Below are 24,777 nucleotides of genomic sequence, written 5' to 3' on the forward strand. Positions count from 1 at the left end.
CCGGGAGGCGGAGAGTGCAGTTAGCCGAGATCGCATCGCGCCATTGCACTCCAGCCTGGGTGACGGAGCGAAACTCGGTCTCAAAAAAAGAAATCTTTAGCCTACAGAATCAACTCATTCAAGGCCTTTCAACTCCTGGCCTCCCGCACTCCAGCCAGCTCAACCGTTAAGTACACAGATCCCAGAACAGGGTGCTCCATAACCTACGCTTGATCGCTTCTCCAGCACTCTACCGGCTTTTTAGCTTCCCGTTCTTAACGCTCCCCCAAGATGTGCAGCTTATCTTCTTCGACCTTTGCTTAATATACAACTCTATCACACATATTTGCCTGCGTATCTGCCTTGCCACACTGAGAGTACCAGAATGGCAGGGCCTGCGGCTTATTCATCTTTTTATCTTTATATTCCCTGCTTGGTGCACAGAAATGGACCAAACAGACAGAGAAATTCTTGAAATGATCTTTGCAACGAATCCTTTTCCTTTTCCTAAGTAACAGAAACGTGAAACGGGCAAAAGCCGCGGGAAGGTTGTCTCCCCAGACAGAAACTAGGACTCAACACAAATGTAGCGGAATTTGAGGAGAAACCTGTTTAATCTACTGACTCATGCGTATTGTCTTCGAGTCTCACAACATGCCCACGATAAAGATGGATTCAGCTAGGCCCGATTCCGCATCTATAGTAGGCATAGCAGCCATCTTTCTTAAGGGTAAGGCGCAACCCGGAAGATCACACCCTACCAGTTTCAGAAACGCCAGACGCCTTTAAATCGTCAAGAGTCCAATCGGAATCGACATTTTCACCGGAACCGCTCGGCCTCACGACCGGAAAAGGCTGTGCGTAAGAGCGTTGGGGGCGGAAGTGACGAGAAGGTGGTAGTCGGGTAGTTGGCGGGTGGTTGAGTAGAACCGGTCGCCATGTCCGCGGGGAGCGCGACACATCCTGGAGCTGGCGGGTACGGCTTCAGGGGCGAGGGCATCGGAGCGAGCACTGGGGCGCGGGAGAGGCGGAGGCACCCTGAGAAGCTGCGTATAGGGTGGAGGGCCCCTTAAGTAGGAAGTAAAGGGTTGGACGTTTGGGGAGAAGGATCTTGAGCAGGCCTGGGGCCCTTAAAGGGCCGGCTGGGATCCGAGGGAGGAGGGAAACGGGGACTTTTGGAAGGGCGAGCCAAGGGGAAGGCGTAAACGAGAGCGTGCAGGATAGAGTGGAGTCTTTTGATATAGGGGACAGTAGAAAGGAAAGATTTTGGGGAAGGGTGGAAAGTGGGGGGTTTGTTAAATGTAGCAATAATTGTTTAAGGAGAGGGGAGTTTTAGATTTAAAAGGTGATTCGGAAGTGTAAGTGGAATATAATAGAGGGAAAATGGGGTGCTGAGGCGTAGTAAGGAAAGAATAACATACATGAAAGCTTTGGGGCCTAATGTTTTCCTTTTTCTACGTGTAGGCGACGCAGCAAATGGGACCAACCAGCTCCAGCCCCACTTCTCTTCCTCCCGCCAGCGGCCCCAGGTGGGGAGGTCACCAGCAGTGGGGGAAGTCCTGGGGGCACCACAGCTGCTCCTTCAGGTGCTTTGGATGCTGCTGCTGCTGTGGCTGCCAAGATCAATGCCATGCTCATGGCAAAAGGAAAGCTGAAACCAACACAGAATGCTTCTGAGAAGGTATTTGAAGTTGAAGGGTCTCCACTAATTGCGAATTTAGTGGTTGTTTTGCCGGGCACGGTGTCTCACGCCTATAATCCAGCACTTTGGGAGGCTGAGGCAGGTGGATCACGAGGTCAGGAGTTCGAGACCAGCCTGACCAACATGTTGAAACCCCGTCTCTACTAAATGTACAAAAATTAGTCGGGTATGGTGGCGCGCGCCTGTAATCAGCTAGTTAGGAGGCTGAGGCAAGGAGAACTGCTTGAACCCAGCAGGCGGAGGTTGTGGTGAGCTGAGATTATGCCACTGCACTCCAGCCTGGGCGACCCAATGAGACTCCGTCTTTTAAAAAAAAAAAAAGTTGTTTGTAATCCTGTAATCATATAATAATTTGTGTTAGTAAAGGATAAAATGGATATAGTAGTTGAGAGATCATTTAGTTTTGGAATGTTCCAGAAGACATTTTGTTACAAATACATACGAGGCATTTTTGATTGGGCTGATTACATTTATGGACCAAATACCTTGTCTTGTCCTTGTCCACTTAGTTCAACTTAAGTTCTATTTCCATAGTCATTTAAAGCAACATAACATGTTTTTAATATATGTGCTTTTTCCCTGAACTCAAAAGAGAAGTTCAGGTAAATCAAGTGAGCCCCATAGTGTCATCTCTAATTAGAACCTGTAGGGTTTTATTTATTTATTTATTTTTTGACAGAGTCTCACTCTGTCGCCCAGCCTGAAGTGCAGTAGTGGGGTGATTTCGGCTCACTACAACCTCTGTCTCCTGGGTTCAAGTGATTCTGCTGCCTTAGCCTCCCAAGTAGCTGGGATTACAGGTGCATGCCACCATGCCCGGCTAATTTTTTTTTGTATTTTTAGTAGACAGGGTCTCACTATGTTGATCAGGCTCATCTCGGCCTCCCAAAGTGCTGGGATTACATGTATGAGCCACCATGTGCAGCCTATTGTTTGCAAAGATTGTTTTATGAGGAAAAATTAAAAGCATCTTGACAAAGATGTAATGCTTCTTATATATTAAGATTCTTAATACTGATGTTAATCGTTTAAGCTCTCTTTTTCCCTTAAAATAATAATCTTTAGGTAGTTGACCTCAGCAGGATACATAAACACTGGATTTAGAATCATAAAACCTAAAAACCCAGAATCCACAATTTGAAACCCAGAATCCACAGTTACTGGTTACATGGCTTTGGCATAACGAAACTCAGCTTTCTCTTTGGTAATATATACCTGCATTGTGTAGTGCAGTAGTCACTAGCCTCATGTGGCAATTTTAAGTTAAAATTTTTTTTTTTTTTTTTTTTTTTTTTTTTTTTTTTTTTTTTTTTTTTTTTTTGAGACTGAGTCTGGCTCTGTCGCCCAGGCTGGAGTGCAGTGGCCGGATCTCAGCTCACTGCAAGCTCCGCCTCCCGGGTTTACGCCATTCTCCTGCCTCAGCCTCCCGAGTAGCTGGGACCACAGGCGCCCGCCACTTCGCCCGGCTAGTTTTTTGTATTTTTTAGTAGAGATGGGGTTTCACCGTGTTAGCCAGGATGGTCTCGATCTCCTGACCTCGTGATCCGCCCGTCTCGGCCTCCCAAAGTGCTGGGATTACAGGCTTGAGCCACCGCGCCCGGCCTTAAGTTAAAATTAAGGGGCTGGGTGTGGTGGCTCACACCTGTAGTCCCAGCTCCTCTGTAATTCTTCTTGGATTCTTGGAAGGCTGAGGTGGAAAGATCACCTGAGCCTAGGAGCTTGAGGCTGCATTGAGCTGTCATTTTGCCATTGCACTCCAGCCTAAGCATCAGAGTGAGACCTTGTCTAAATAATAAAACTAATTTAAATACATTATCAGCCTCCATAACTGTGAGAAATAAATTCCTGTTGTTAAAGCAAAAAGCAAAGCAAAGCAAAACCAAACAAAATACAATTTAAAATTTAGACCTTTAGTCACATTAGCCACGTGTCAGGTGCTCAACAGACGCATGTGGCTAAATGGTTACCATATTGGAGTGATGGACTAGAACACCTGTCACCAAAAGTTCTCTTAGACAACATTGATAAGTACTATTAAAGGCGGTCATAAGGATTCATTGAGATGATAATGTAAATGAATACTATAGGGGGTTAAATAAAGGTAAGGTGATATTGTTGAGTTTGTATTTAGTTTTGCCTCCACATTTAAAAAATGTATGTAATGCACAAAGTAAACAATATCTTACCTTCTAGACATAGACTGGGGAGATAGGCCCCTGTAGTCCCAGCTACTCAGGAGGTTAAGGCAGGTGGGTGGTTCACTTGAGGCCAGGAGTTCAAGACCAGCCTGGGCAACATGCTGAAACCCTGTCTCTACAGAAAAGACAAAAACAATTAACTAGGTGTGGTGCATGCCTGTGGTCCCAGGGTCTGGCTTGATTGCCCAGGCAGTGACTGCAGTGGCACAGTCAAGTAGTAGGTACTCCCAAGTAGTAGGGCTACAGTCGCATGCCACCGTGCCCGGCTAATTTTTTTTTTTATTTTTGGAAGAGATGGGTTTGCCATGTTGCTCAGACTGCTTCAGCCTCCCCAAGTGCTGGGATTACAGGCATGAGCCTGTTTGGTTGGTTCATTCATTCGTTCTTTCTTTCCGTCTTTCTGTCTTTCTTTCTTTCTGTTCTTTCTGTCTGTCTGGTTTTTGGTGTGATAGAGTCTTGCTCTGTTGCCCAGGCTGGAGTTCAGTGGCGCAATCACTGCTTACTGCTGCCTCAGCCTCTTGAGTAGCTGGGACTACAGTCTCATGCCACCATGCCCAGCTAATGTTTTGTATTTTTTTGTAGAGATGTGGTTTTGCCATGTTGCCCAGGCTGGTCTGAAACTCTTGGGCTCAAGTGAGCCACCCGGCCCAGCCTTTTTTTTTTGTAATTTATTTATTTATTTTTGAGACGGAGTTTCACTATTGTTGCCCAGGCTGGAGTGCAATGGCGTGATCTCGGCTCATTGCAACCTGTGCCTCCCGGCTTCAAGCGATTCTCCTGCCTCAGCCTCCAGAGTAGCTGGGACTACAGGCACGAACCACCACACCTGGCTAATTTTGTATTTTTACTAGAGTCGGGGTTTCACCATGTTGACCAGGCTGGTCACGAACTCCTTGCAGTTTAAATTGAAAGAAACTAGATCAGGTTTTACCATCTTACTGGCTTTTCATTCTTCTTTGTTCTTCCGTAATAGAGTGAGGAATGATTAGTTAGATACAATTTAAGGGCTTTTGAGAACTTTACAAGGATGGAATTAGTTGGATTTTATGTTATGATTGTGGGAGTGGCACAAAAACAACTTCCTATTATATGCTTGAGGTATATGTGTTGTGTGCATTGCTTCTCTACCTTCTATTATGTTTTATTCCATGTACAGCCAACTAACTGAGCTATAGAGTGTCATAACTTTGCTCTTTAATTTTCTTTTTGAAGGCTGTAGCTTCTGGTCCCTAGAGCTTCTATAATTAGGTGGTCATAAAAATGCACATAGGGCTAAGGTCACAGAGAAATCTTGATTGTGGCCTTCAAGCAGATTGACTTTGTTTAGTGAGGTTTTTGTTTGCTTGTTAATTTGTTTATGAAGAAAGACCAACTGTGTTTACAGGCAGATGAAGGGAAGGGTAGGGAGGTGCGGGATTTGGGAAAGGATAGTTGTATTTTGGATGACTAAAAGGCTTTATCTAGGCTGGGCACAGTGGCTCATGCCTGTAATCCCAGCACTTTGGGAGGCCAAGGTGGGTGGATCACCTGAGGTCAGGAGCTCGAGACCAGCCTGGCCAGCATGGTGAAACCCCATCTCTACTAAAAATACAAAAACGAACTGGGTTTATTGGCTCATACCTGTAATTCTAGCTACTCAGGAGGCTGAGGCAGGAGAATCATTTGAACTTGGGAGGCGGAGATTGCAGTCAGCTGGGATTGTGCCACTGCATTCCAGCCTGGGTGATAGAGTGAGACTTCATCTCAAGAAAAAATAAAAATAAAAAAATAGGCCAGGCGTGGTGGCTCATGCCTGTAATCCCAGCAGTTTGGCAGGCTAAGGCAGGTGGATCATGAGGTCAGGAGTTTGAGACCAGCCTGACCAATATGGCAAAACCCCATCTCTACTATAAGTAGAAAAATTAGCCAGGCATGGTGGTACCCACCTGTAATCCCAGCTACTCAGGAGGTTGAGGTAGGAGAATCGCTTGAACCCAGGAGGTGGAGGTTGCAGTGAGCTGAGATCATGCCACTGCACTCCATCTTGGGCGACAGAAAGAGACTCCGTCTCAAGTAAATAAATAAATAAATAAAAGAAGACTTTATCTCACCATAAAAACTTTTTAATCTAATTTCTCTTTTTTCTAGCTTCAGGCTCCTGGCAAAGGCCTAACTAGCAATAAAAGCAAGGATGACCTGGTGGTAGCTGAAGTAGAAATTAATGATGTGCCTCTCACATGTAGGAACTTGCTGACTCGAGGACAGACTCAAGATGAGGTGAGGAGGCATTGGGACTCTTTGGGGAAGGTGGTGAGTGGATTCAGATAAAGAAGACCTCTAAATAGACAGGTGTTAGATATTTATTAGTGAGTTTGGGTCATAGTCTCTGAAGTCAGGACTGGGTTTAATTTAACTTCAGAGGAAGATAATGAAATGGGTATAAATGAATTCTCTGTGTTGGTTTGAGTAAGAAACCATGGAATAAAAATTTCAGATATAGGAGAGAATTCATTCCTTCTTACTTGGTCGAATGAATGAATGGGAAGAAAATCTGTCTGCCATTGAAATCAACCAATTGCCACATCTTCTTAATTGAACATTTCCTTTTTTAGATCAGCCGCCTTAGTGGGGCTGCAGTATCAACTCGAGGGAGGTTCATGACAACTGAGGAAAAAGCCAAAGTGGGACCAGGGTACGTATTCTCTTGTTTATGGAAGGGTTGGGTGTATGACTCACATTAGCCTCATGTTTTTCATCCGTAGGTAATACGTGTACATGATATTTGATTCGAGGTTTGAGGGGTATGTGTGTGCACACTGTATAGCAGAATTCTGGCTATCAAACAGATACAAGCTGTTGGGAGCTGTTTTTGGACTTTTATTTCACATTTAATGTTTTTATTGGAGGAAACAAATTATAGGAAAGTGTAAAAGAAGATACCACTAACATTTAATGTATATACTTTTTTTTTCTTTTTTCTGTGCCATATGATCTGCAGAAATAATATATATACTTCCTTTTTTTTTTTTTTTTTTTTTTAATTTGAAATGGAGTCTTACTCTGTCACCCAGGCTGGATTGCAGTGGCACAATCTTGGCTCACTTCAAGCTCTGCCTTCCGAATTCATGCCATTCTCCTGCCTCAGTCTCCCGAGTAGGTGGGACTACAGGCACCTGCCACCACACCCGGCTAATTTTTTGTATTTTTAGTAGAGATGGGGCTTCACCATGTTAACCAGGATGTTCTCAATCTCCTGACCTTGTGATCCGCCCACCTCGGCCTCCCAAAGTGCTGGGATTACAGGCGTGAGCCACTGTGCCCGGCCATGTATATACTACTTAACTTTTTTCTGTGGAAATAATTACCCTCACAAATGGGCTCATATATATATTTTTTGTCTTTATGATGGTTATATGTTGTGATTATTCAGGTAAAGACTTAATCTGTTTCATTTCATTCCTTCCATCATTCAGTGTTTGAGTTTCTCTTCACTGTTGGTTGATAGGTACTTAGGAAATGCAGCATTTTTAACATTAGCTTAAACTACACAAAATAAGTAACAAAATTTACTTCCTACCCCAAGCCAAGAATTTATTTATTTATTTAGAGATGGAGTGTTTGGTCTTGTCACCTGGGCTGGAGTGCAGTGGCGCCATCTCGGCCCACTGCAACTTCTGCCTCCTGGGTTCAAGCCATTCTCTGGCCTCAGCTTCCCACGTAGCTGGGATTACAAGCGTGTGCCACCACACCCAGCTACATTTTGTATTTTTAGTAGAGATGGGGTTTCACAATATTGGCAATATTGTCTTGACTCCTGACTTTGGGTGGCCCCCCCGCGTCGGCCTCCCAAAGTGCTGGGATTACAGGCGTGAGCCACTGTGCCTGGCCCCAAGAATATATTTAAACTTTCTATATGTGTTGGTTGCTGTTTTGAACTTTGTCTTTAAAAAGTTATTTTTACCTGCCACTTTTTATTAACTGTATATGGTTATTGATCACTTTATTATAATTTAAGTCATCTTCACATTTAGAATCTAAATTATCAGTTGATGTGGGCCTTAAGAGATTTCTCTATATGCATGATCAATCTTTCCCCATTAATTTTTTGTGTGTGTGTGTGTTTTTTTTTTTTGAGACAGAGTCTGGCTCTGTTGCCCGAGCGGGAGTGCAGTGGCATGATCTTGGGTCACTGCAACTTCCACCTCCTGGGTTCAAGCGATTCTTGTGCCTCAGCCTCCTCAGTATCTTGGACTACAGGCATGCCACCATGCCGGCTAATTTTTGTAATTTCAGTAGAGATGGGGTTTTGCTATGTTGGCCAGGCTGGTCTCAAACTCTTGGCCTCATGTGATCTGCCTACCTCAGCCTCCCAAAGTGCTGGGATTGCAGGCATGAGCCACAGCACCCGGCTTGCCCCATTGATTTGGATAGACAAGACCACATTTGTTTATAACCTATTAGACAGCCAGCAAAAAGGAATTCTGTTCTTAAATATTGGGTTATCTCCATAGACTGGAAAATAATGGTAGTGAATCTATAAGAACAGATTTGATCTGAAATCTGTTGGCCAGTTGACTTTTAAGATCAAGAAGTTTATTTGTTCCCCAGCTGTTAAGGCATGTTCTCAGACATTAGCTAGCAAAAACCCTTCTAATGTATATAGTCCCTTTTGGTTATTTGGAAACTTGAAACATTACAAATTAGATCTGGTGACCCATTTGACTCCTTTTTTGGTTTTGACCACGTTGAGATCATCCTTTTTTGTTTCTCTTTATAGGGATCGTCCATTATATCTTCATGTTCAGGGCCAGACACGGGAATTAGTGGACAGTAAGTAATGTTTTTGGCTCACGTAGCACTTTTTGTGAAGAACAAAGTACAGGGGTCTGTATAGCAAGTTGGCAAACTGTCCCTGATGGCTGTTCTAGCCCTTGTTCATGAACTGTACACGAATTTGTATGGGAGTTTAGAGGGGTTGACAGCCGCATACTTGGGTAACGTATAAAGCGGATTTACGTGTGAGTGATTGAACACTGGCCTGCCTGGGCACTAGTCAGTTCATTCCATTCAGTTTTACTGTTTGTGTTTTTCCAAGGAGCTGTAAACCGGATCAAAGAAATTATCACCAATGGAGTGGTAAAAGCTGCCACAGGAACAAGTCCGACTTTTAATGGTGCAACAGTAACTGTCTATCACCAGCCAGCACCTATCGCTCAGTTGTCTCCAGCTGTTAGCCAGAAGCCTCCCTTCCAGTCAGGGGTATGTTTTGGGGAGGGATCATGAATAGCTTTATCATTTCTATAAAAATGATATGTGCCGTCCAGGTGCAGTGGCTCATTCCTGTAATCCCAGCACTTTGGGAGGCCGAGGTGGGTGGATCATTTGAGGTCAGGAACTCGAGACCAGCCTGACCAGCATGGTGAAACCCCATCTCTACTAAAAATACAAACATTACCTGGGCATGGTGGCAGGCGCCTGTAACCCCAGCTATTCGGGAGGCTCAGGCAGGAGAATTGGTTGAACCTGGGAGGTGGAGGTTGCGGTGAGCCGAGACCATGCCACTGCACTCCAGCCTGGGCCACAGAGCAAGACTCCATCTCAAAAAAAAAAAAAAAAAAAAAAAAAAAGATGTGCCAAGTAATACATATAAAGAAGAAGAAAAAATCATTAAATTCCAATCCCGAAAGTTACCTGCTATAGGTATTCTGTTAGTGTGTTATCTAGCTCTCCACAATATAATGAACACGTGAGCACATACCTCTTCATATTGATATGTTCTACAAAGGAGATTGATAGAGCAGAAGGTATTGTACATTTTGAAGTTAGTGCTTTTAGTTTATTTGTAAACTTGATAACTGGAGGACTAAGAAGGCTGAGTCTGATGAAGCAAGACTTTGCTGATACATTCCTCCTAGAAAAAAGGGTTGGAGAGAGCAGCCTTCACTGAAGAGTATCACAGGGCTGACTGTACTACCCAACACTCTATCCCAGTTTTACAGGAGACTGTCTTTGCTATAATTTCTTATTGACTTATTTCAAAGATTGAGGATTTAATTATATATTTGCTGTTTAATACGAAGTATTCTTTTCTTCCTACAGATGCATTATGTTCAAGATAAATTATTTGTGGGTCTAGAACATGCTGTGCCCACTTTTAACGTCAAGGAGAAAGTGGAAGGTCCAGGCTGCTCCTATTTGCAGCACATTCAGATTGAAACAGGTGCCAAAGTCTTCCTGCGGGGCAAAGGTTCAGGCTGCATTGAGCCAGCATCTGGCCGAGAAGCTTTTGAGCCTATGTATATTTACATCAGGTATGGATGCATAGGGCAGGGGACATGTGAATTCTTGTCAACTTATTGGTACAGTCAGGAGTGATTCAGAAGGAGCAAGAGAAAACCGGGTGTAATTAATAGTAACATGAGGGATTTAGGTAAATGCTAGGAGTAATTATAATTAGTTAAATAAATTGTAGAATTGGGGCACGGTGGCTCATGCCTATAATCCCAACACTTCTGGAGGCCAAGGCGTAGGACCACTTAAGCCCAGGAGTTTGAGGCCAGCCTAGGCAACATAGCGAAACCCTATCTCTACAAAAAAATTAAAGAAATTAGGCCGGGCGTGGTGGCTCACACCTGTAATCCCAGCACTTTGGGAGGCCGAGGCGGGCAGATCATGAGATCAGGAGATCGAAACCATCCTGGCTAACAAGGTGAAACCCTGTCTCTACTAAAAATACAAAATATTAGCTGGGCATGGTGGCGGGCGCCTGTAGTCCCAGCTACTCAGGAGGCTGAGGCAGGAGAATGGCGTGAACCCGGGAGATGGAGCTTGCAGTGAGCCAAGATGGTGCCACTGCACTCAAGCCGGGGCAACAGAGCGAGACTCCATCTCAAAAAAAAAAGCCAGATGTGGTGGTGCACACCTATAATCCCAGCTGCTCAGGAAGCTGAGGCAGGAGGATGGCTTGAGCCCAGGAGGTTAAGGCTGCAGGTAGCTGTGTTTGCACCACTGCACTCCAGATTGGGTGACTGAGTGAGACCCTGTCTTAAACCAGGTGTGGTGGCTCACACCTGTAATCCCAGCACTTTGGGAGACCAAGGCAGATGGATCAGTTGAGGTCAGGAGTTCGAGACCACCCTGGCCAACACGGTGAAACCCTGTCTCTACTAAAAGTACAAAAATTAGCCAGGTGTGCGCAGTGGCTCACGCCTGTAATCCCAGCACTGGGAGGCCGAGGTGGGTGGATCACCTGAGGTCGGGAGTTCGAGACCAGCCTGACCAACATGGAGAAACCCCGTCTCTACTAAAAATACAAAATTAGCCGGGCGTGGTGGCACATGCCTATAATCCCAGCTACTACGGAGGCTGAGGCAGGAGAATTGCTTGAACCTGGGAGGCAGAGGTTGCGGTGAGCCGAGATCATGCCATTGCACTCCAGCCCGGGCAACAAGAGTGAAACTCTGTCTCAAAAAAAAAAAAAAAAAAATTAGCCAGGTGTGGTGGCAGGCACCTGTAATCCCAGCAACTCAGGAGGCTGAGGTAGGAAAAGTGCTTGAACCCCAGAGGTGGAGGTTGCAGTGAGCTGAGACTGCGCCATTGCACTCCAACCTGGGCGACAGAGCAAGACTCCGTCGCAAAAAAAAAAAAAAAAAAAAGAGAAATTACTGAATTAGGAGACGGAATTGTCTCTTTCAAGTCTTTTGGTTTTTTACAAGTCTGTACAAAAGTGAATCTTGGCCTGTAATCCCAGCACTTTCAGAGGCCTAGGCAGGCGGATCACAAGGTCAGGAGATCGAGACCATCCTGGTTAACATGGTGAAATCCTGTCTCTACTAAAAATAGAACAAAAATAATTAGCCAGGCATGGTGGCAGGCACTTGTAGTGCCAGCAACTCGGGAGGCTGAGAGGCAGGAGAATGGCATGAACCCGGGAGGCAGAGCTTGCAGTGAGCCAAGATGACGCCACTGCACTCTAGCCTGGGCGACAGAGCGAGACTCCTTCTAAGAGTAGCTGGGACTACAGGCGCCCACCAACACGCCCGGCTAATTTTTTGTATTTTTAGTAGAGACGGGGTTTCACCATGTTAGTCAGGATGGTTTCGATCTCCTGACCTCGCCATCTGCCCGTCTCGGCCTCCGAAAGTACTGGGATTACAGGCGTGAGCTACCACACCTGGCCAAAAAAAGTGAATCTTAAAGTGAGCTGTGATAAGCCTGAAATAATTTTCATTTAAACCTGTATCAATATTAATACATTTTATAGTAATTTTATGAACTTTAAAATATTTTTATATCAAGAAGTACCATTACTCAGAGAAAGACTAATAAAATATTTGTGGTAATGATAATATATTTTTAAAGACTTATGTTATTTTGTGTTTCTGTTTTGTGATTTTCAGAGGCCTAGATTTTGAGCTACAGTGAATATATTAATGTAGATTTGTAAAATAGCATGAAAAATGAAAGCAGCATTCTGCATCTTTTATTTATTTTTCTCTCCTTTGAATTCCTGGTTATTTCTTTGCAGTCACCCCAAACCAGAAGGCCTGGCTGCTGCCAAGAAGCTTTGTGAGAATCTTTTGCAAACAGTGAGTTGGATTTGTCTGGTACTCATTCAGAAAAGCAGTTGCCGTTTTGGAGTATGTCTTAACTGTTTCTTTCACCTGTTTAGTTTCCTAGTACTGCCATAACAAGTTACTGCAGTTGGGTGGCTTAAAATAACACAAATTTATTCTATCACAGTTAAGGAAGCAGTCCGAAATCAAGGTGCTGGCAGAATTGATTCCTTCTGGAGTCTGAGAGAGAAATCATCCCATGCCTCTCCTCTCTCCTAGCACCTGGTCATTGTGTTGGTTTTCTATTTTTTTTTTTTTTTTTTTTTTGAGACGGAGTCTCGCTGTGTCTCCCAGGCTGGAGTGCAGTGGCGTGATCTCGGCTCACTGCAAGCTCCGCCTCCCGGGTTCACGCCATTCTCCCGCCTCAGCCTCCCAAGTAGCTGAGACTACAGGCGCCCGCCACCACGCCCGGCTAGTTTTTTGTATTTTTAGTAGAGACGGGGTTTCACCATGTTAGCCAGGATAATCTCGATCTCCTGACCTCGTGATCCACCCGCCTCGGCCTCCCAAAGTGCTGGGATTACAGGCTTGAGCCACTCTATTTTTTTGTTTTTTGTTTTTTGTGTTTTTTTTTGAGTTGGAGTCTCGCTCTGTCACCCAGGCTGGAGTGCAATGGCCCTATCTCGGCTCACTGTAAGCTCCAACTCCCAGGTTCACGCCATTCTCCTGCCTCAGCCTCCCGAGTAGCTGGGACCACAGGCACCCACCACCACAGCCGGCTAATTTTTTGTATTTTTGGCCGGGCGCGGTGGCTCAAGCCTGTAATCCCAGCACTTTGGGAGGCCGAGGCGGGTGGATCATGAGGTCAGGAGATCGAGACTATCCTGGCTAACATGGTGAAACCCCGTCTCTACTAAAAAAATACAAAAAACTAGCCGGGCGTGGTGGCAGGCGCTTGTAGTCTCAGCTACTTGGGAGGCTGAGGCGGGAGAATGGCGTGAACCCGGGAGGCGGAGCTTGCAGTGAGCCGAGATCACGCCACTGCACTCCAGCCTGGGAGACACAGCGAGACTCCGTCTCAAAAAAAAAAAAAAAAATTTTTTTGTATTTTTAGTAGAGAAGGAGTTTCACCATGTTAGCCAGGATGGTCTCGATCTCCTGACCTTGTGATCCGCCCACCTCGGCCTCCCAAAGTACTGGGATTACAGGCTTGAGCCACCGCGCCCGGCCCATTGTGTTGGTTTTGGCTTATATTAGCATAGCTCCAGTCTGAAGTAAGGGTAGAGCTATAATAATTTGAAACCAGTTAGACATGTTTGGGGGATGATTGCTCATTTGGTTATGCATTCTTTTTTTCTGTAAACAACCAAAAGTTAAACCTTAGGACTGTCTTTATAGCACTTAAAGGAAATCAGGTTTTGGACTGAATATGTTCAATCTTGTGTTCTCTGGTACCTTATTGGGTAGCTTATGGTGGTGTTTTTTTTTTTTTTTTTTTGAGACAGAGTCTCACTCTGTCGCCCAGGCTGGAGTGCCGTGGCGCAATATCAGCTCACTGCAACCTCCATCTCCCAGGTTCACGTCATTCTCCTGCCTCAGCCTCCTGAGTAGCTGGGACTACAGATGCCCACCACCATGCTCGGCTAAGTTTTTTGTATTTTTAGGAGAGACGGGGTTTCACTGTGTTAGCCAGGATGGTCTCGATCTCCTGACCTCGTGATCTGCCCGCCTCGGCCTCCCACAGTGCTGGGATTGCAGGCATGAGCCACTGCGTCTGGCCTTGTTTGTTTGTTTTTTTACTTTGTTTTGTTTTTTTACTTCCTTTGTTTTTTTACATATCACCTGATTTACCAACCCTTGTACCAGATAATTTTCTTGACCATTTCCCATCTTTTTGTTGGTACTTGAGGTTATGGACTTAATAATATATAGGAAGGAAGTATGAGGAAAATACTAAACCCTTAGTAAACTGTGAGTAAACCTTGAGGAAAAGTCACCCAGTAAATGTGAATGAATGAGGTCTCATCAGTTATACTAACAACTTGGAAATTTCCTAGTTACTTAATTTCTGTGGCTTTCTAAATGATTTTGTACCCCAGAATTGAGTATACTTTAGGGGATTCAGGATTATTCATGCTCCTAATGCCCAAAATTGGCTTAATAATTTATAGATCTGCCTTATTAAAATGTTGAGGTGGGCTGGATGCGGTGGCTTATGCCTGTAATCCCAGCACTTTGGGAGGCCAAGGCGGGTGGATAACGAGGTCAGGAGTTGGAGACCAGCCTGGCCAACATAGTGAAACCCCCATGTCTACTAAAAATACAAAAACTAGCTGGGTGTGGTGGTACTCACCTGTAGTCCCAGCTACTTGGGAGGCTGAGGCAGGAGAATCACTTAAACCTTGGAGGTGGAGGTTGCAGTGAGCTGAGACCTTGCCATTACATTGTAGCCTGGGTGACAGAGTGAGACTGTCTCAAAAAAAAAGGTTGCAGTGATACGAGATCGCACCACTGCTCTCCACCCTGGGTGACAGAGCGAGACTTATGTCTCAAAAAAAAAAAAAAAAAGTAGGTTAAACCAGTTTAAATTTGATTGGAATATCGGTAGATATATTTTAATTGCTAATGGCTTTGGTCCTAGAATTATATAATCAGACCCTTGTAAATACACAGCTTGGGCTGTCCCATGTTAATTTGTTTCCCCCTCTCTTTCAGGTTCATGCTGAATATTCTAGATTTGTGAATCAGATTAATACTGCTGTACCTTTACCAGGTGTGTACATCTTGAAGTGTTTAAAAAATATTTTGCTAGTGATAGTTATGTGTAATTATGATACTGGAGGCTAGACTGTGCCAGGGCACTATTAATGTTCCCTTTAATTTAGGGTAATTTGGAAAGCCATTCATGCCTCAGTATTTTTCTTCCCTAGATATTAAGTTTAATATTCAGCTAAATTGTCTCATTCTGCTGCAGCTGATTAAACACTTTTTTTCTTCCCCCTCAGGCTATACACAACCCTCTGCTATAAGTAGTGTCCCTCCTCAACCACCATATTATCCATCCAATGGCTATCAGTCTGGTTACCCTGTTGTTCCCCCTCCTCAGCAGCCAGTTCAACCTCCCTACGGAGTACCAAGCATAGTGCCACCAGCTGTTTCATTAGCACCTGGAGTCTTGCCGGCATTACCTACTGGAGTTCCACCTGTGCCAACACAATACCCGATAACACAAGTGCAGCCTCCAGCTAGCACTGGACAGGTAGGATGTCAGGATATGCAACAAGATACTACTGAATTTAGGAAAAACTGGGGAAAGAGGGGAAGTAGTGGTATTCCAGAAATAAATCATGTAATGTGGAATGTTTTTTTCCTACTGTCTTCTGTGTTCCTACCACCAACCTACGTGAATATTTTGGATTAGCGTGTATGTGTGTATGTCATCCTAAAGTTTATATTTTCACAGTCTTGCACACCAAATAACTTTTTAAAGTAGGGCTGGTGGGCACACTTGCTATAAAGGGTCAGATAGCAAATATTTTAGGCTTTAAGGGCCTTTGCAATGTTAACAAAGTCCTCAAGGAGAATGGGGCTACCTTCACCACACCTCTTAGTGATTGGAACTGAGTTACAATTTCACATCTTAAGAGGAAACATAATCTCAGCATTTGGGGAGGCCGAGGCAGGAGGACTGCTTTAGCGCAGGAGTTTGAGACCAGCCTAGGCAACATAGTGAGACCCCATCTCTACAAAAAAATTAGCTGGACATGGTGGCACATACCTGTATTTCAGCTACTTAAGAGGCTGAGGTGGGAGGGTCCCTTGAGCCTAGGAGGTCACGGATGCAGTGAACCAAGATGGTGCCAGCGCACTCCAGCCTCAGTGACAGAGTGAGATACCGTGTCTCAAAAAAAATAAACATTATGTAAGAGATATATAAACTTTTCAAATGTAAGGATTATAAATGCTGGCATGTTTCTTTTATAACTTAAGAAATGTATACTTAACTTTTTTTTTTTTTTTTTGAGATGGAGTGTCGCTCTGTCACCCAGGCTGGAGTGCAGTGGCCCCTTTCGGCTCACTGCAAGCTCCGCCTCCCAGGTTCACGCCATTCTCCTGCCTCAGCCTCCCAAGTAGCTGGGACTATAGGCACCTGCCACCACACCTGGCTAATTTTTTTGTATTTTTAGTAGAGATGGGGTTTCACTGTGTTAGCCAGGATGGTCTTGATCTCCTGACCTCATTATCTGACTGCCTTGGCCTCCCCAAGTCGTGGGATTACGGATGTGAGCCACCGTACTTGGCCACAATTTCTTAAATCGTGAAAGTAGAATTGTAGGAAAAGAGTAGATGTCTGGATGATAATCTGGATGGTTTATATACTGGTCTTAGAGGCAGGGGAGAGACTTCATGAGAGCATGGTAATGGATTTATGGTGGGTCCTTCGCTGTGGGCCTCTCATAGTGTACCCATGCCAGAGTAAATGGCAGCCTCAAACCATTGCCCAGCCCCCTTACCTGTGGGCTGTGAGCACTGAAGGGGGTTGCACAGTGTATAACAGAAAAACTATGAACTAAATTTTATTTGTGGTCCCTGGTAAAATTTATTTATTTTATTTTAATTTATTTTTATTATTATTATTTTTTGGAACGGAGTCTTGCTCTGTCGCCCAGGCTAGAGTGCAGTGGTACCATCTCGGCTCACTGCAAGCTCCGCCTCCCAGGTTCATGCCATTCTCCTGCCTCAACCTCCGAAGTAGCCGGGACTACAAGCGCCCTCCACCACGCCTGGCTGATTGTTTTGTATTTTTAGTGGAGACGGGGTTTCACCTTGTTAGCCAGGATGGTCTCGATCTCCTGACCCCGTGATCCACCCACCTCGGACTCCCAAAGTGCTGGGATTACAGGCGTGAGCCACCGTTACTTTATTTTGAGAAGAATCTCACTCTGATGCTAAGGCTGGAGTACAGTGGTGTGATCTTGGCTCACTGCAACCTCCACCTCCTGGGTTCAAGTGATTATCCTGCCTCAGCCTCCCGAGTAGCTAGGATTACAGGCACATGCCACCACGCCCAGCTAATTTTTGTATTTTTAGTAGAGATGAGGTTTTACCATTTTGGCCAGGCTGGTCATGAACTCCTGACCTCAGGTGATCCGTGGCCTTGGCCTTCCAAAATGCTAGGATTACGGTGCTAGTATTACAGGCATGAGCCACCATGCCCGGCCGAAATTATTTTAATTTTTATATTTAGACAGCTCTGTAGGTCCCCACTTTTGAATGTCAGTCCTTTGTAATTGGGAAGCAATACAGCAGAGTGGTTAAAAGCAGGGAGTTAAGGTGGCCGTGTTGGCTCATGTACCTGTAATCCCAGCACTTTGGGAGGTCGAGGCGGGTGGATCACTTGAGGTCAGGAGTTCAAGACCAGCCTGGTCAACATGGTGAAACCCTGTCTCTACTAAAAATATAAAAATTAGTTGGGCGTGGTGGTGGGCACCTATAATCCTAGCTACTTGGGAGGCCGAGGCAGGAGAACTGTTTGAACCCAGGAGGCAGAGGTTGCAGTGAGCCAAGATCGCATCACTGCACTGCAGCCTAGGTCACAAGCAAAACTCAAAAAAAAAAAGCTGGGAGTTAGAATTAGATTGACAGGGTTCATCATGCTTTCCCATTTTTGAGCTGTGTGATACTGGGATGTAACTTGACTTGTCTAGGGTTTGGTTTTCCTTAGATGTAAAATGGGCACAGTGATAAAAATCTAAGAGGTTTGCGAGGATTAAGTAAGATGATCCAATCTGTCAATAAATGTTAGCTGTGTTATTAATACAGTCAGCCACCTTACAACGTTTTAGTCAGTGATAGACTGCATATATGATGCTTGTTCTGTAAAATTGTAGTAGCATATTTTTACTGTACCTTTTCTACATTTAGATACACAAATACTTACCATTGTGTTACAGCATTCAGTACAGTAACATGCTATACAGGATTGTAGCCTAGAAACAGTAGGCCATACCATATAGCCTATGTGTGTAGTAGGCTATTTTCATCTTAAGTTTGTATAAGTACACATTTGTTCAATGACAAAATCGCCTTGCAGTGCATTTATCAAAACATTCGCACTGGCGTAGTGGCTCACACTCGGTGTAGTGGCTCACACCTGTAATCCCAGTATTTTGGGAAGCTGAGACAGGTGGATCACAAGTACTAAAAAAATTAGTTGTGCATGGTGGCACGTGCGTGTAGTCCCTCGGCAGGCTGAGGCAAGAGAAGCGCTTGAACCTGGTAGGCAGAGGTCGTAGTGTCCCTCGGCAGGCTGAGGCAAGAGAAGCGCTTGAACCTAGTAGGCAGAGGTTGTAGCGAGCCGAGATCGCACCATTGCACGCCAGCCTGGGAGACAGAGCAAGACTGAGACTCTGTCTCAAAAACAAAACAAAACACGTATTACCATTGCTAAGCAACGCATGGCTGTATAGAGTTTTCTCTTCAGACCTTCCTATTTTTCTGTAATATATATTGTCTTTTGATACCCCTTATTCCTTTTTGGAACAACATCTTCAAACATTAGACTTAATCTTAACATAGTAACTTACTAATAACTAAGGGAGTGGAAGATGAAATTACTTCTTCCACAAGCATTAGCAGCATTTATAAATTACAGAAAGCTTATTACAGAAAGCTAATCATGTTGACTGTCAGTGGTTGGAGTTCTGTTTGTTAATGGTCATGTTTGCTCCTAGTAGCCCAAATGCACAACAGAGTTTTCTTAAAAGTTCAAAGCACTGGGCCAGGCGCGGTGGCTCAAGCCTGTAATCCCAGCACTTGGGGAGGCTGAGGCGGGCGGATCACGAGGTCAGGAGATCGAGACCATCCTGGCAAACACGGTGAAACCCCGTCTCTACTAAAAATGCAAAAAAAAACTAGCCAGGCATGGTGGCGGGCGCCTGTAGTCCCAGCGGCTCGGGAGGCCGAGGCAGAATGGCATGAGTCCGGGAGGCAGAGGTTGCAGTGAGCCGAGATCGCGCCACTGCACTCCAACCTGGGCGACAGAGCGAGACTCCAGTCTCAAAAAAAAAAAAGTTCAAAGCACTGTATATAGGTTGTCAATTTCATGTTTCCCTAGGATGAAGGTGAGAAGGCTAGGTGATACTGTTACCAAATTATACATGAAGGAAACTAAGGACCTGAAGATGCAAAATTCATGAGATACTTATTGATCCTTAAAGTATATTGTAATCATTGTTTACTTATTCCTTGGGCATTCTCACACTTTTTTTCTTCCTTGGTTTGTTTTGGTCCCAGAGTCCGATGGGTGGTCCTTTTATTCCTGCTGCTCCTGTCAAAACTGCCTTGCCTGCTGGCCCCCAGCCCCAGCCCCAGCCCCAGCCCCCACTCCCAAGTCAGCCCCAGGCACAGAAGAGACGATTCACAGAGGAGCTACCAGATGAACGGGAATCTGGACTGCTTGGATACCAGGTTAAATAAAATACCCTGTTTTCCTATCTTCATCTTATTCTCCTACTATATTCTCCCTTTAAAAAAGATAAATTCACATCATTCTCCCAGCACTAGGATTTCTGCTTTCTGGAATTTATTTTGGTTAGGTTTTTTATCCTATTCAACAGACTCTTGAAAGCCTCTGAGAGTTCTTACTTTCTTACACATCTCACTCAAAGCTATTGATCTACCAATATGTGGCTTGTATTTAAAATCTTGGCTTTCAGTGGTGCTCTTTTACCCTCCACCTAAAAAAGAGAGTGATATCTCCCTCCAGTCTCCCCACCCCGCAAGACTGCTAGAAAAGGAGTGATTCTGTACATGTAATTGTAAAGTTAGCCACTAAAGTTAAAAAGATTCTTAATTTGTAGTTTTGGTGCAATTTTATCAGAAGTACCTTTCCATTTTGTCAGAATCCTTGAATCATTCTTTAAACCAAAACATTTTTTTATGGTTTCTAGCTAGGTTTATAGAAACTAGTTGAGCTATGGGCAGTCAGTTAAAAACAGGCTATAGATAGCATAATGAATTATAACACCCCTGTCCAAGTCCTACAGAGAAAAAAAAATCCCTACTTTTGACTACAGTTACACAGCAAATCCCAAAGAGCTTTGTAGTAGTTTAACTTACTACAACTTATCAGAAAGATGAGGCACTTGACAGTTACATTAAGGAGCTAAAGTCAATACAGCAGTTGTAGATTTGCTAATGCCACTGTATTTTTCTGCTCATAGCATGGACCCATTCATATGACTAATTTAGGTACAGGCTTCTCCAGTCAGAATGAGATTGAAGGTGCAGGATCGAAGCCAGCAAGTTCCTCAGGCAAAGAGAGAGAGAGGGACAGGTAAGTTGGAATAATTATGCAAGTGTATTCAGATGTCATTTGTTTGCACCATTAGTCAGAGTAGTGATCATTGCTATGAGCTTAAGTATTCTGAAACTGAAATGAAATCTTTGAATCAAATATGCGTCTGTTTGTTGTAATTGATGCAGTGAAGGAAAATATAATGATAGGCCTTTTACAGACTTAGAAGCAGTTATACTTGACTTTGGATAATTTATTACTTGTTCAGACATCTTTCTTGACTTCCATTGTCCGCATCTTGGCCATTTTCCTAAGGATAGACAGTAACAGAAATGTTATATAATTCAGCTATTTTTGCTACTTTAGAATTATTAGAATATCATGGATGGAAGTACATGAATATGGGAGTTCAGCCTGCCACACAGTGCTCGAATTTACCTTTCTTACATTAGTATATTAACCTTCATAAGAAAGGAGCTGATACCGTTTCATAACAGTTCATTAGATTTTTGTCATGGCAATTGCTGTGTAGATGGGCCTTATACTTTTATAAAGGGGCTGGGGGAAGGTGGAAGCAGTTGAAATTAATGGTTAAAATGAATTTGAAGGATTGTCTGCAGATTTAATTGCACTTCTAATCCACTGGATAAGTTAAGAAAATTTAAATTGTCTGAAAGAAAGTTTCATTTTGTCTTTCAATAGGCAGTTGATGCCTCCACCAGCCTTTCCAGTGACTGGAATAAAAACAGAATCCGATGAAAGGAATGGGTCTGGGACCTTAACAGGGAGCCATGGTGAGTGTGGTATAGCTGGGGGAACAGGGGAGTGACTAAGACTGGTCTAGAGCTATTAGTTTTCTCAGCCAGGCGTGGTGGCTCACGCCTGTAATCCCAGCACTTTGGGAGGCCAAGATGGGTGGATCACCTAAGGTCAGGAGTTCAAGACCAGCTTGGCCAATATAGTGAAACCCCATCTCTACTAAAAATACAAAAACTAGTGGGCATGGTGGTGGGCCCCTGTAATCCCAGCTACTTGGGGGTTGAGGCAGGAGAATCGCTTCAGCCTGGGAGGCAGAGGTTGCAGTGAGCCAAGATCAGACCACTGCCCTCCAGCCTGGGCAATAGAGTAAGACTCCATCTCATAAATAAATAAATACATACATAAATAAAGCTATTAGTTTTCTAACCTGATGTTCATTCAGGTGTTTAATCCAACCTCTCTAATCTATTAGCCAGTGAAAATACTTTTGGGCTGGGCATGGTGGCTCACGCCTGTAATCCCAGCACTTTGGGAGGCCAAGGTGGGCGGATCAGCTGAGGTCAGGAGTTTGAGACCAGCATGGCTAACACGGTGAAACCCCATCTCTATTAAAAATAGAAAAATTAAGCTGGACATGGTAGTGCATGCCTGTAATCCCAGCGACTTGGAAGGCTGAGGCAGGAGAAACGCTTGAACTTGGGAGGTGGAGGTTGTAGTGAGCTGAGATCACACCACTGCTTTCCAGCCTGGGCAATAGAGTGAGACTCTGTCTCAAAAAAAAGAAAGAGAAAGAGAAAATAGTTTTTAAAAAATTGTATACAGATAACCTGTGATTTCCAACCAATGTGTTTGAGACAGAGAGAGAAAAAATAGTTTAAAAAAATTATATACAGACAACCTTTTATTTCCAACCAACGTGTATCTAGAAAAGAGTTAGTCGACTTATTTTATACATAGCATCAGTGAATATTAATGAGTAGTAGTAGTAGGTCATTTAAAAATCCTGTTGCCTATATTGTGTGAATACCAGGACGTCATCCGATACGGACTTAATAAAGGTTGATTTTGCTTTGTATTGGGAGCTAAGCCACACATCTCCCCTTATAGCTCTATTGGTCAGTAATGGTCAGTTTGTGGCTGTTAGGAAAAGGTTGCTTTTTAGCATCCCAGAACTCTAAATCCTGTAGAGGTACATGGGATATTTTGTTCTTTGCTTGTACTCATAAAAATGAACAGAAGAAAAGACGTTTTTTTCTTTTCTTAACTTCTTTTCTTTTAACTCTTTAAAAGGTGAAATATCATCCCTCAAGAGACTCACTTGCTAACTTTCCTTTTTTTCTTTTTTTTTCTTTTTTTTGTGTTTCTTTTTTCTTTCTCTGTTTTCTTACATGGTTCTGGTGGATTCACATTTGCTGATGCTGGTGCTGTTTTTCCTGTGATCTTCAACGTTTTTGGGTGACCATTGACCCTGTGACCTCAAAATGGTGTCCAACTAACCACTTAAAATTAACATCTTTTTTTTTAATTAACGAATTTATGGTATTTTTTTTTTTTCCCTTGGTGGGGATGGGGTTGGGGTTGTTTTTCTCTATTCTAGATTATCCAGCCAAGAAGATGAAAACTACAGAGAAGGGATTTGGCTTGGTGGCTTATGCCGCAGATTCATCTGATGAAGAGGAGGAACATGGAGGTCATAAAAATGCAAGTAGTTTTCCACAGGGCTGGAGTTTGGGATACCAATATCCTTCATCACAACCACGAGCTAAACAACAGATGCCATTCTGGATGGCTCCCTAGGAAACAGTGGAACAGAGTTTTGACCCTCAGTGACTCTTCTTAGCAATAATGCATGCATTTGATTTAACAAGACTCTGGGGCCTGTGCTGGGAACCAACCTGGACTTTGCAGAAGTTTGAGATTCAGTGCCGCCCTTTCTTAAAGGGGTTCCTTAACAACAACAACAACAAAAATCCTTATTTCTGCAGTGGCATAGAATCTGTTAAAATTTAATTAGAATCACAAACTTATCTCAGAAGCTTTTTAACAGTTCGTGAAATGTGCTTGTCCAACAAAGCATTCTAACAGGGTCGTTCCCATACACATTTGACCTGGTCCAGCCTTTTCCAAATGAATAGACCCAATTCTGACATAAAGAAAGTTTTATTTGTATTTTACTACTGTTTGGTCAATTTTGATACATAACTGGTTACAAACAGAGCCTTACTATTTATTAGTGGGGAAATTATTTTAAGACCGTCCTTTTCAGTATTTAATTCTGACAGATCTGCATCCCTGTTTCATTTTGGATTCTTTCTGTTTTGGAAAATGCTGTCTCATTTAAAACTGTTGGATATAGCTGGATCCTGGATAGGAAAATGAAGTTATTTTTTCATTGTTGTTTTTAATTGGGGTGATCCAGAGCTGGCACCTTCAGGCACATTGGTCTCATAGCCATTACTGTTTTTATTGCCCTTCTAAGATCCTGTCTTCAGCTGGGTCAGAGAAAACTTCCTGACTAAAACTGGTCAGAACTCATCACAGAAATGAAACACAGTGGTCTGTCTCTCTCAGAACTGGTTGCAGCTAAAATAGAGAGATCTGACTGCTGGCTATAGGATTTTGGACTTAATGACTGAAATTGCAACTTGTCCTTTTTCTTGGCATTACAGGTTTTGCCAAAAGAACTTTTTTTGTATCAAATATTGATGTGTGAAAGTGAAGGAGCTAGTCTGCTGAACCAGGAATAGTTTGAGATATTGAACTGTCATTTTTGCACATTTGAATACTTTGCAGGCTGGCTTTGTATAAACTTATCCTCTGGTTTCCTATACGTTGTAAATATGTAGACCATAATTTCATTATAAATAAATGTATAAATATTCTGCTTGTGGTTTCTCTGTTTTCTTCCACAACCCATCCATACACTAAAATTCATAAACTTTTTTACTCATAGCATAATGCAACTATAATATTACCAGAAAAATACATATACAGACCCCAAGGTTTGGATATAGTTCCAAGAGTTATGTAACTGCAAAATGTACCCTTAAAGTTCAAATGAAAATGTTAAGGATTATTATGCTGGATATTATCCATTTTCATATTTTAGCCCTCCTTTATTTAACAGGGTATTAAAAGGACTTCATGACTGAAGCAGATTTTAAAGGAAATATGTTATTCTTGGAAAGACATTTTATTTTATTTTTTTGAGATGGAGTCTCGCTCTGTCGCCCAGGCTGGAGTGCAATGGTGCAATCTTGGCTCAGTGCATCCTCCACCTCCTGGGTTCAAGTGATTCTCCAGCCT

General features: G+C 43.5%; 1 protein-coding gene and 2 non-coding genes across 9 annotated transcripts; all 3 read left to right on the forward strand.

The window, feature by feature from the left end:
* The first annotated feature begins 877 nt into the window (after positions 1-877).
* KHDC4 (KH domain containing 4, pre-mRNA splicing factor) lies at positions 878-24,353 on the forward strand. 7 transcript variants are annotated; one of them, XR_001438542.2, is made up of 14 exons: positions 878-955; positions 1,444-1,660; positions 6,007-6,135; positions 6,471-6,550; positions 8,636-8,688; positions 8,954-9,117; positions 9,958-10,169; positions 12,386-12,446; positions 15,129-15,186; positions 15,419-15,672; positions 19,710-19,883; positions 20,667-20,751; positions 21,415-21,506; positions 23,069-24,353. XR_001438542.2 is itself a non-coding variant. In NM_001266079.1 (14 exons), the coding sequence occupies exons 1-14, from the start codon at positions 918-920 to the stop codon at positions 23,266-23,268; spliced, it is 1,845 nt and encodes a 614-aa protein (NP_001253008.1). In that variant the 5' UTR covers positions 898-917; the 3' UTR covers positions 23,269-24,318. The 7 variants fall into 7 exon arrangements, 2 of the variants coding, with proteins under 2 accessions (XP_077852368.1, NP_001253008.1); XR_013415053.1 differs by having other exon boundaries at positions 15,520-15,672; positions 20,639-20,751; XR_013415054.1 differs by having other exon boundaries at positions 15,520-15,672.
* LOC114675113 (small Cajal body-specific RNA 4) lies at positions 9,713-9,841 on the forward strand. Its single transcript, XR_003726211.1, has one exon.
* LOC114675099 (small nucleolar RNA SNORA42/SNORA80 family) lies at positions 16,827-16,963 on the forward strand. Its single transcript, XR_003726197.1, has one exon. It is a non-coding gene; the product is annotated as a small nucleolar RNA SNORA42/SNORA80 family (small nucleolar RNA).
* Positions 24,354-24,777: the final 424 nt, after the last annotated feature.

Source organism: Macaca mulatta, chromosome 1 (genome assembly GCF_049350105.2).
Source record: "Macaca mulatta isolate MMU2019108-1 chromosome 1, T2T-MMU8v2.0, whole genome shotgun sequence".
Lineage (NCBI taxonomy): Eukaryota > Metazoa > Chordata > Mammalia > Primates > Cercopithecidae > Macaca > Macaca mulatta.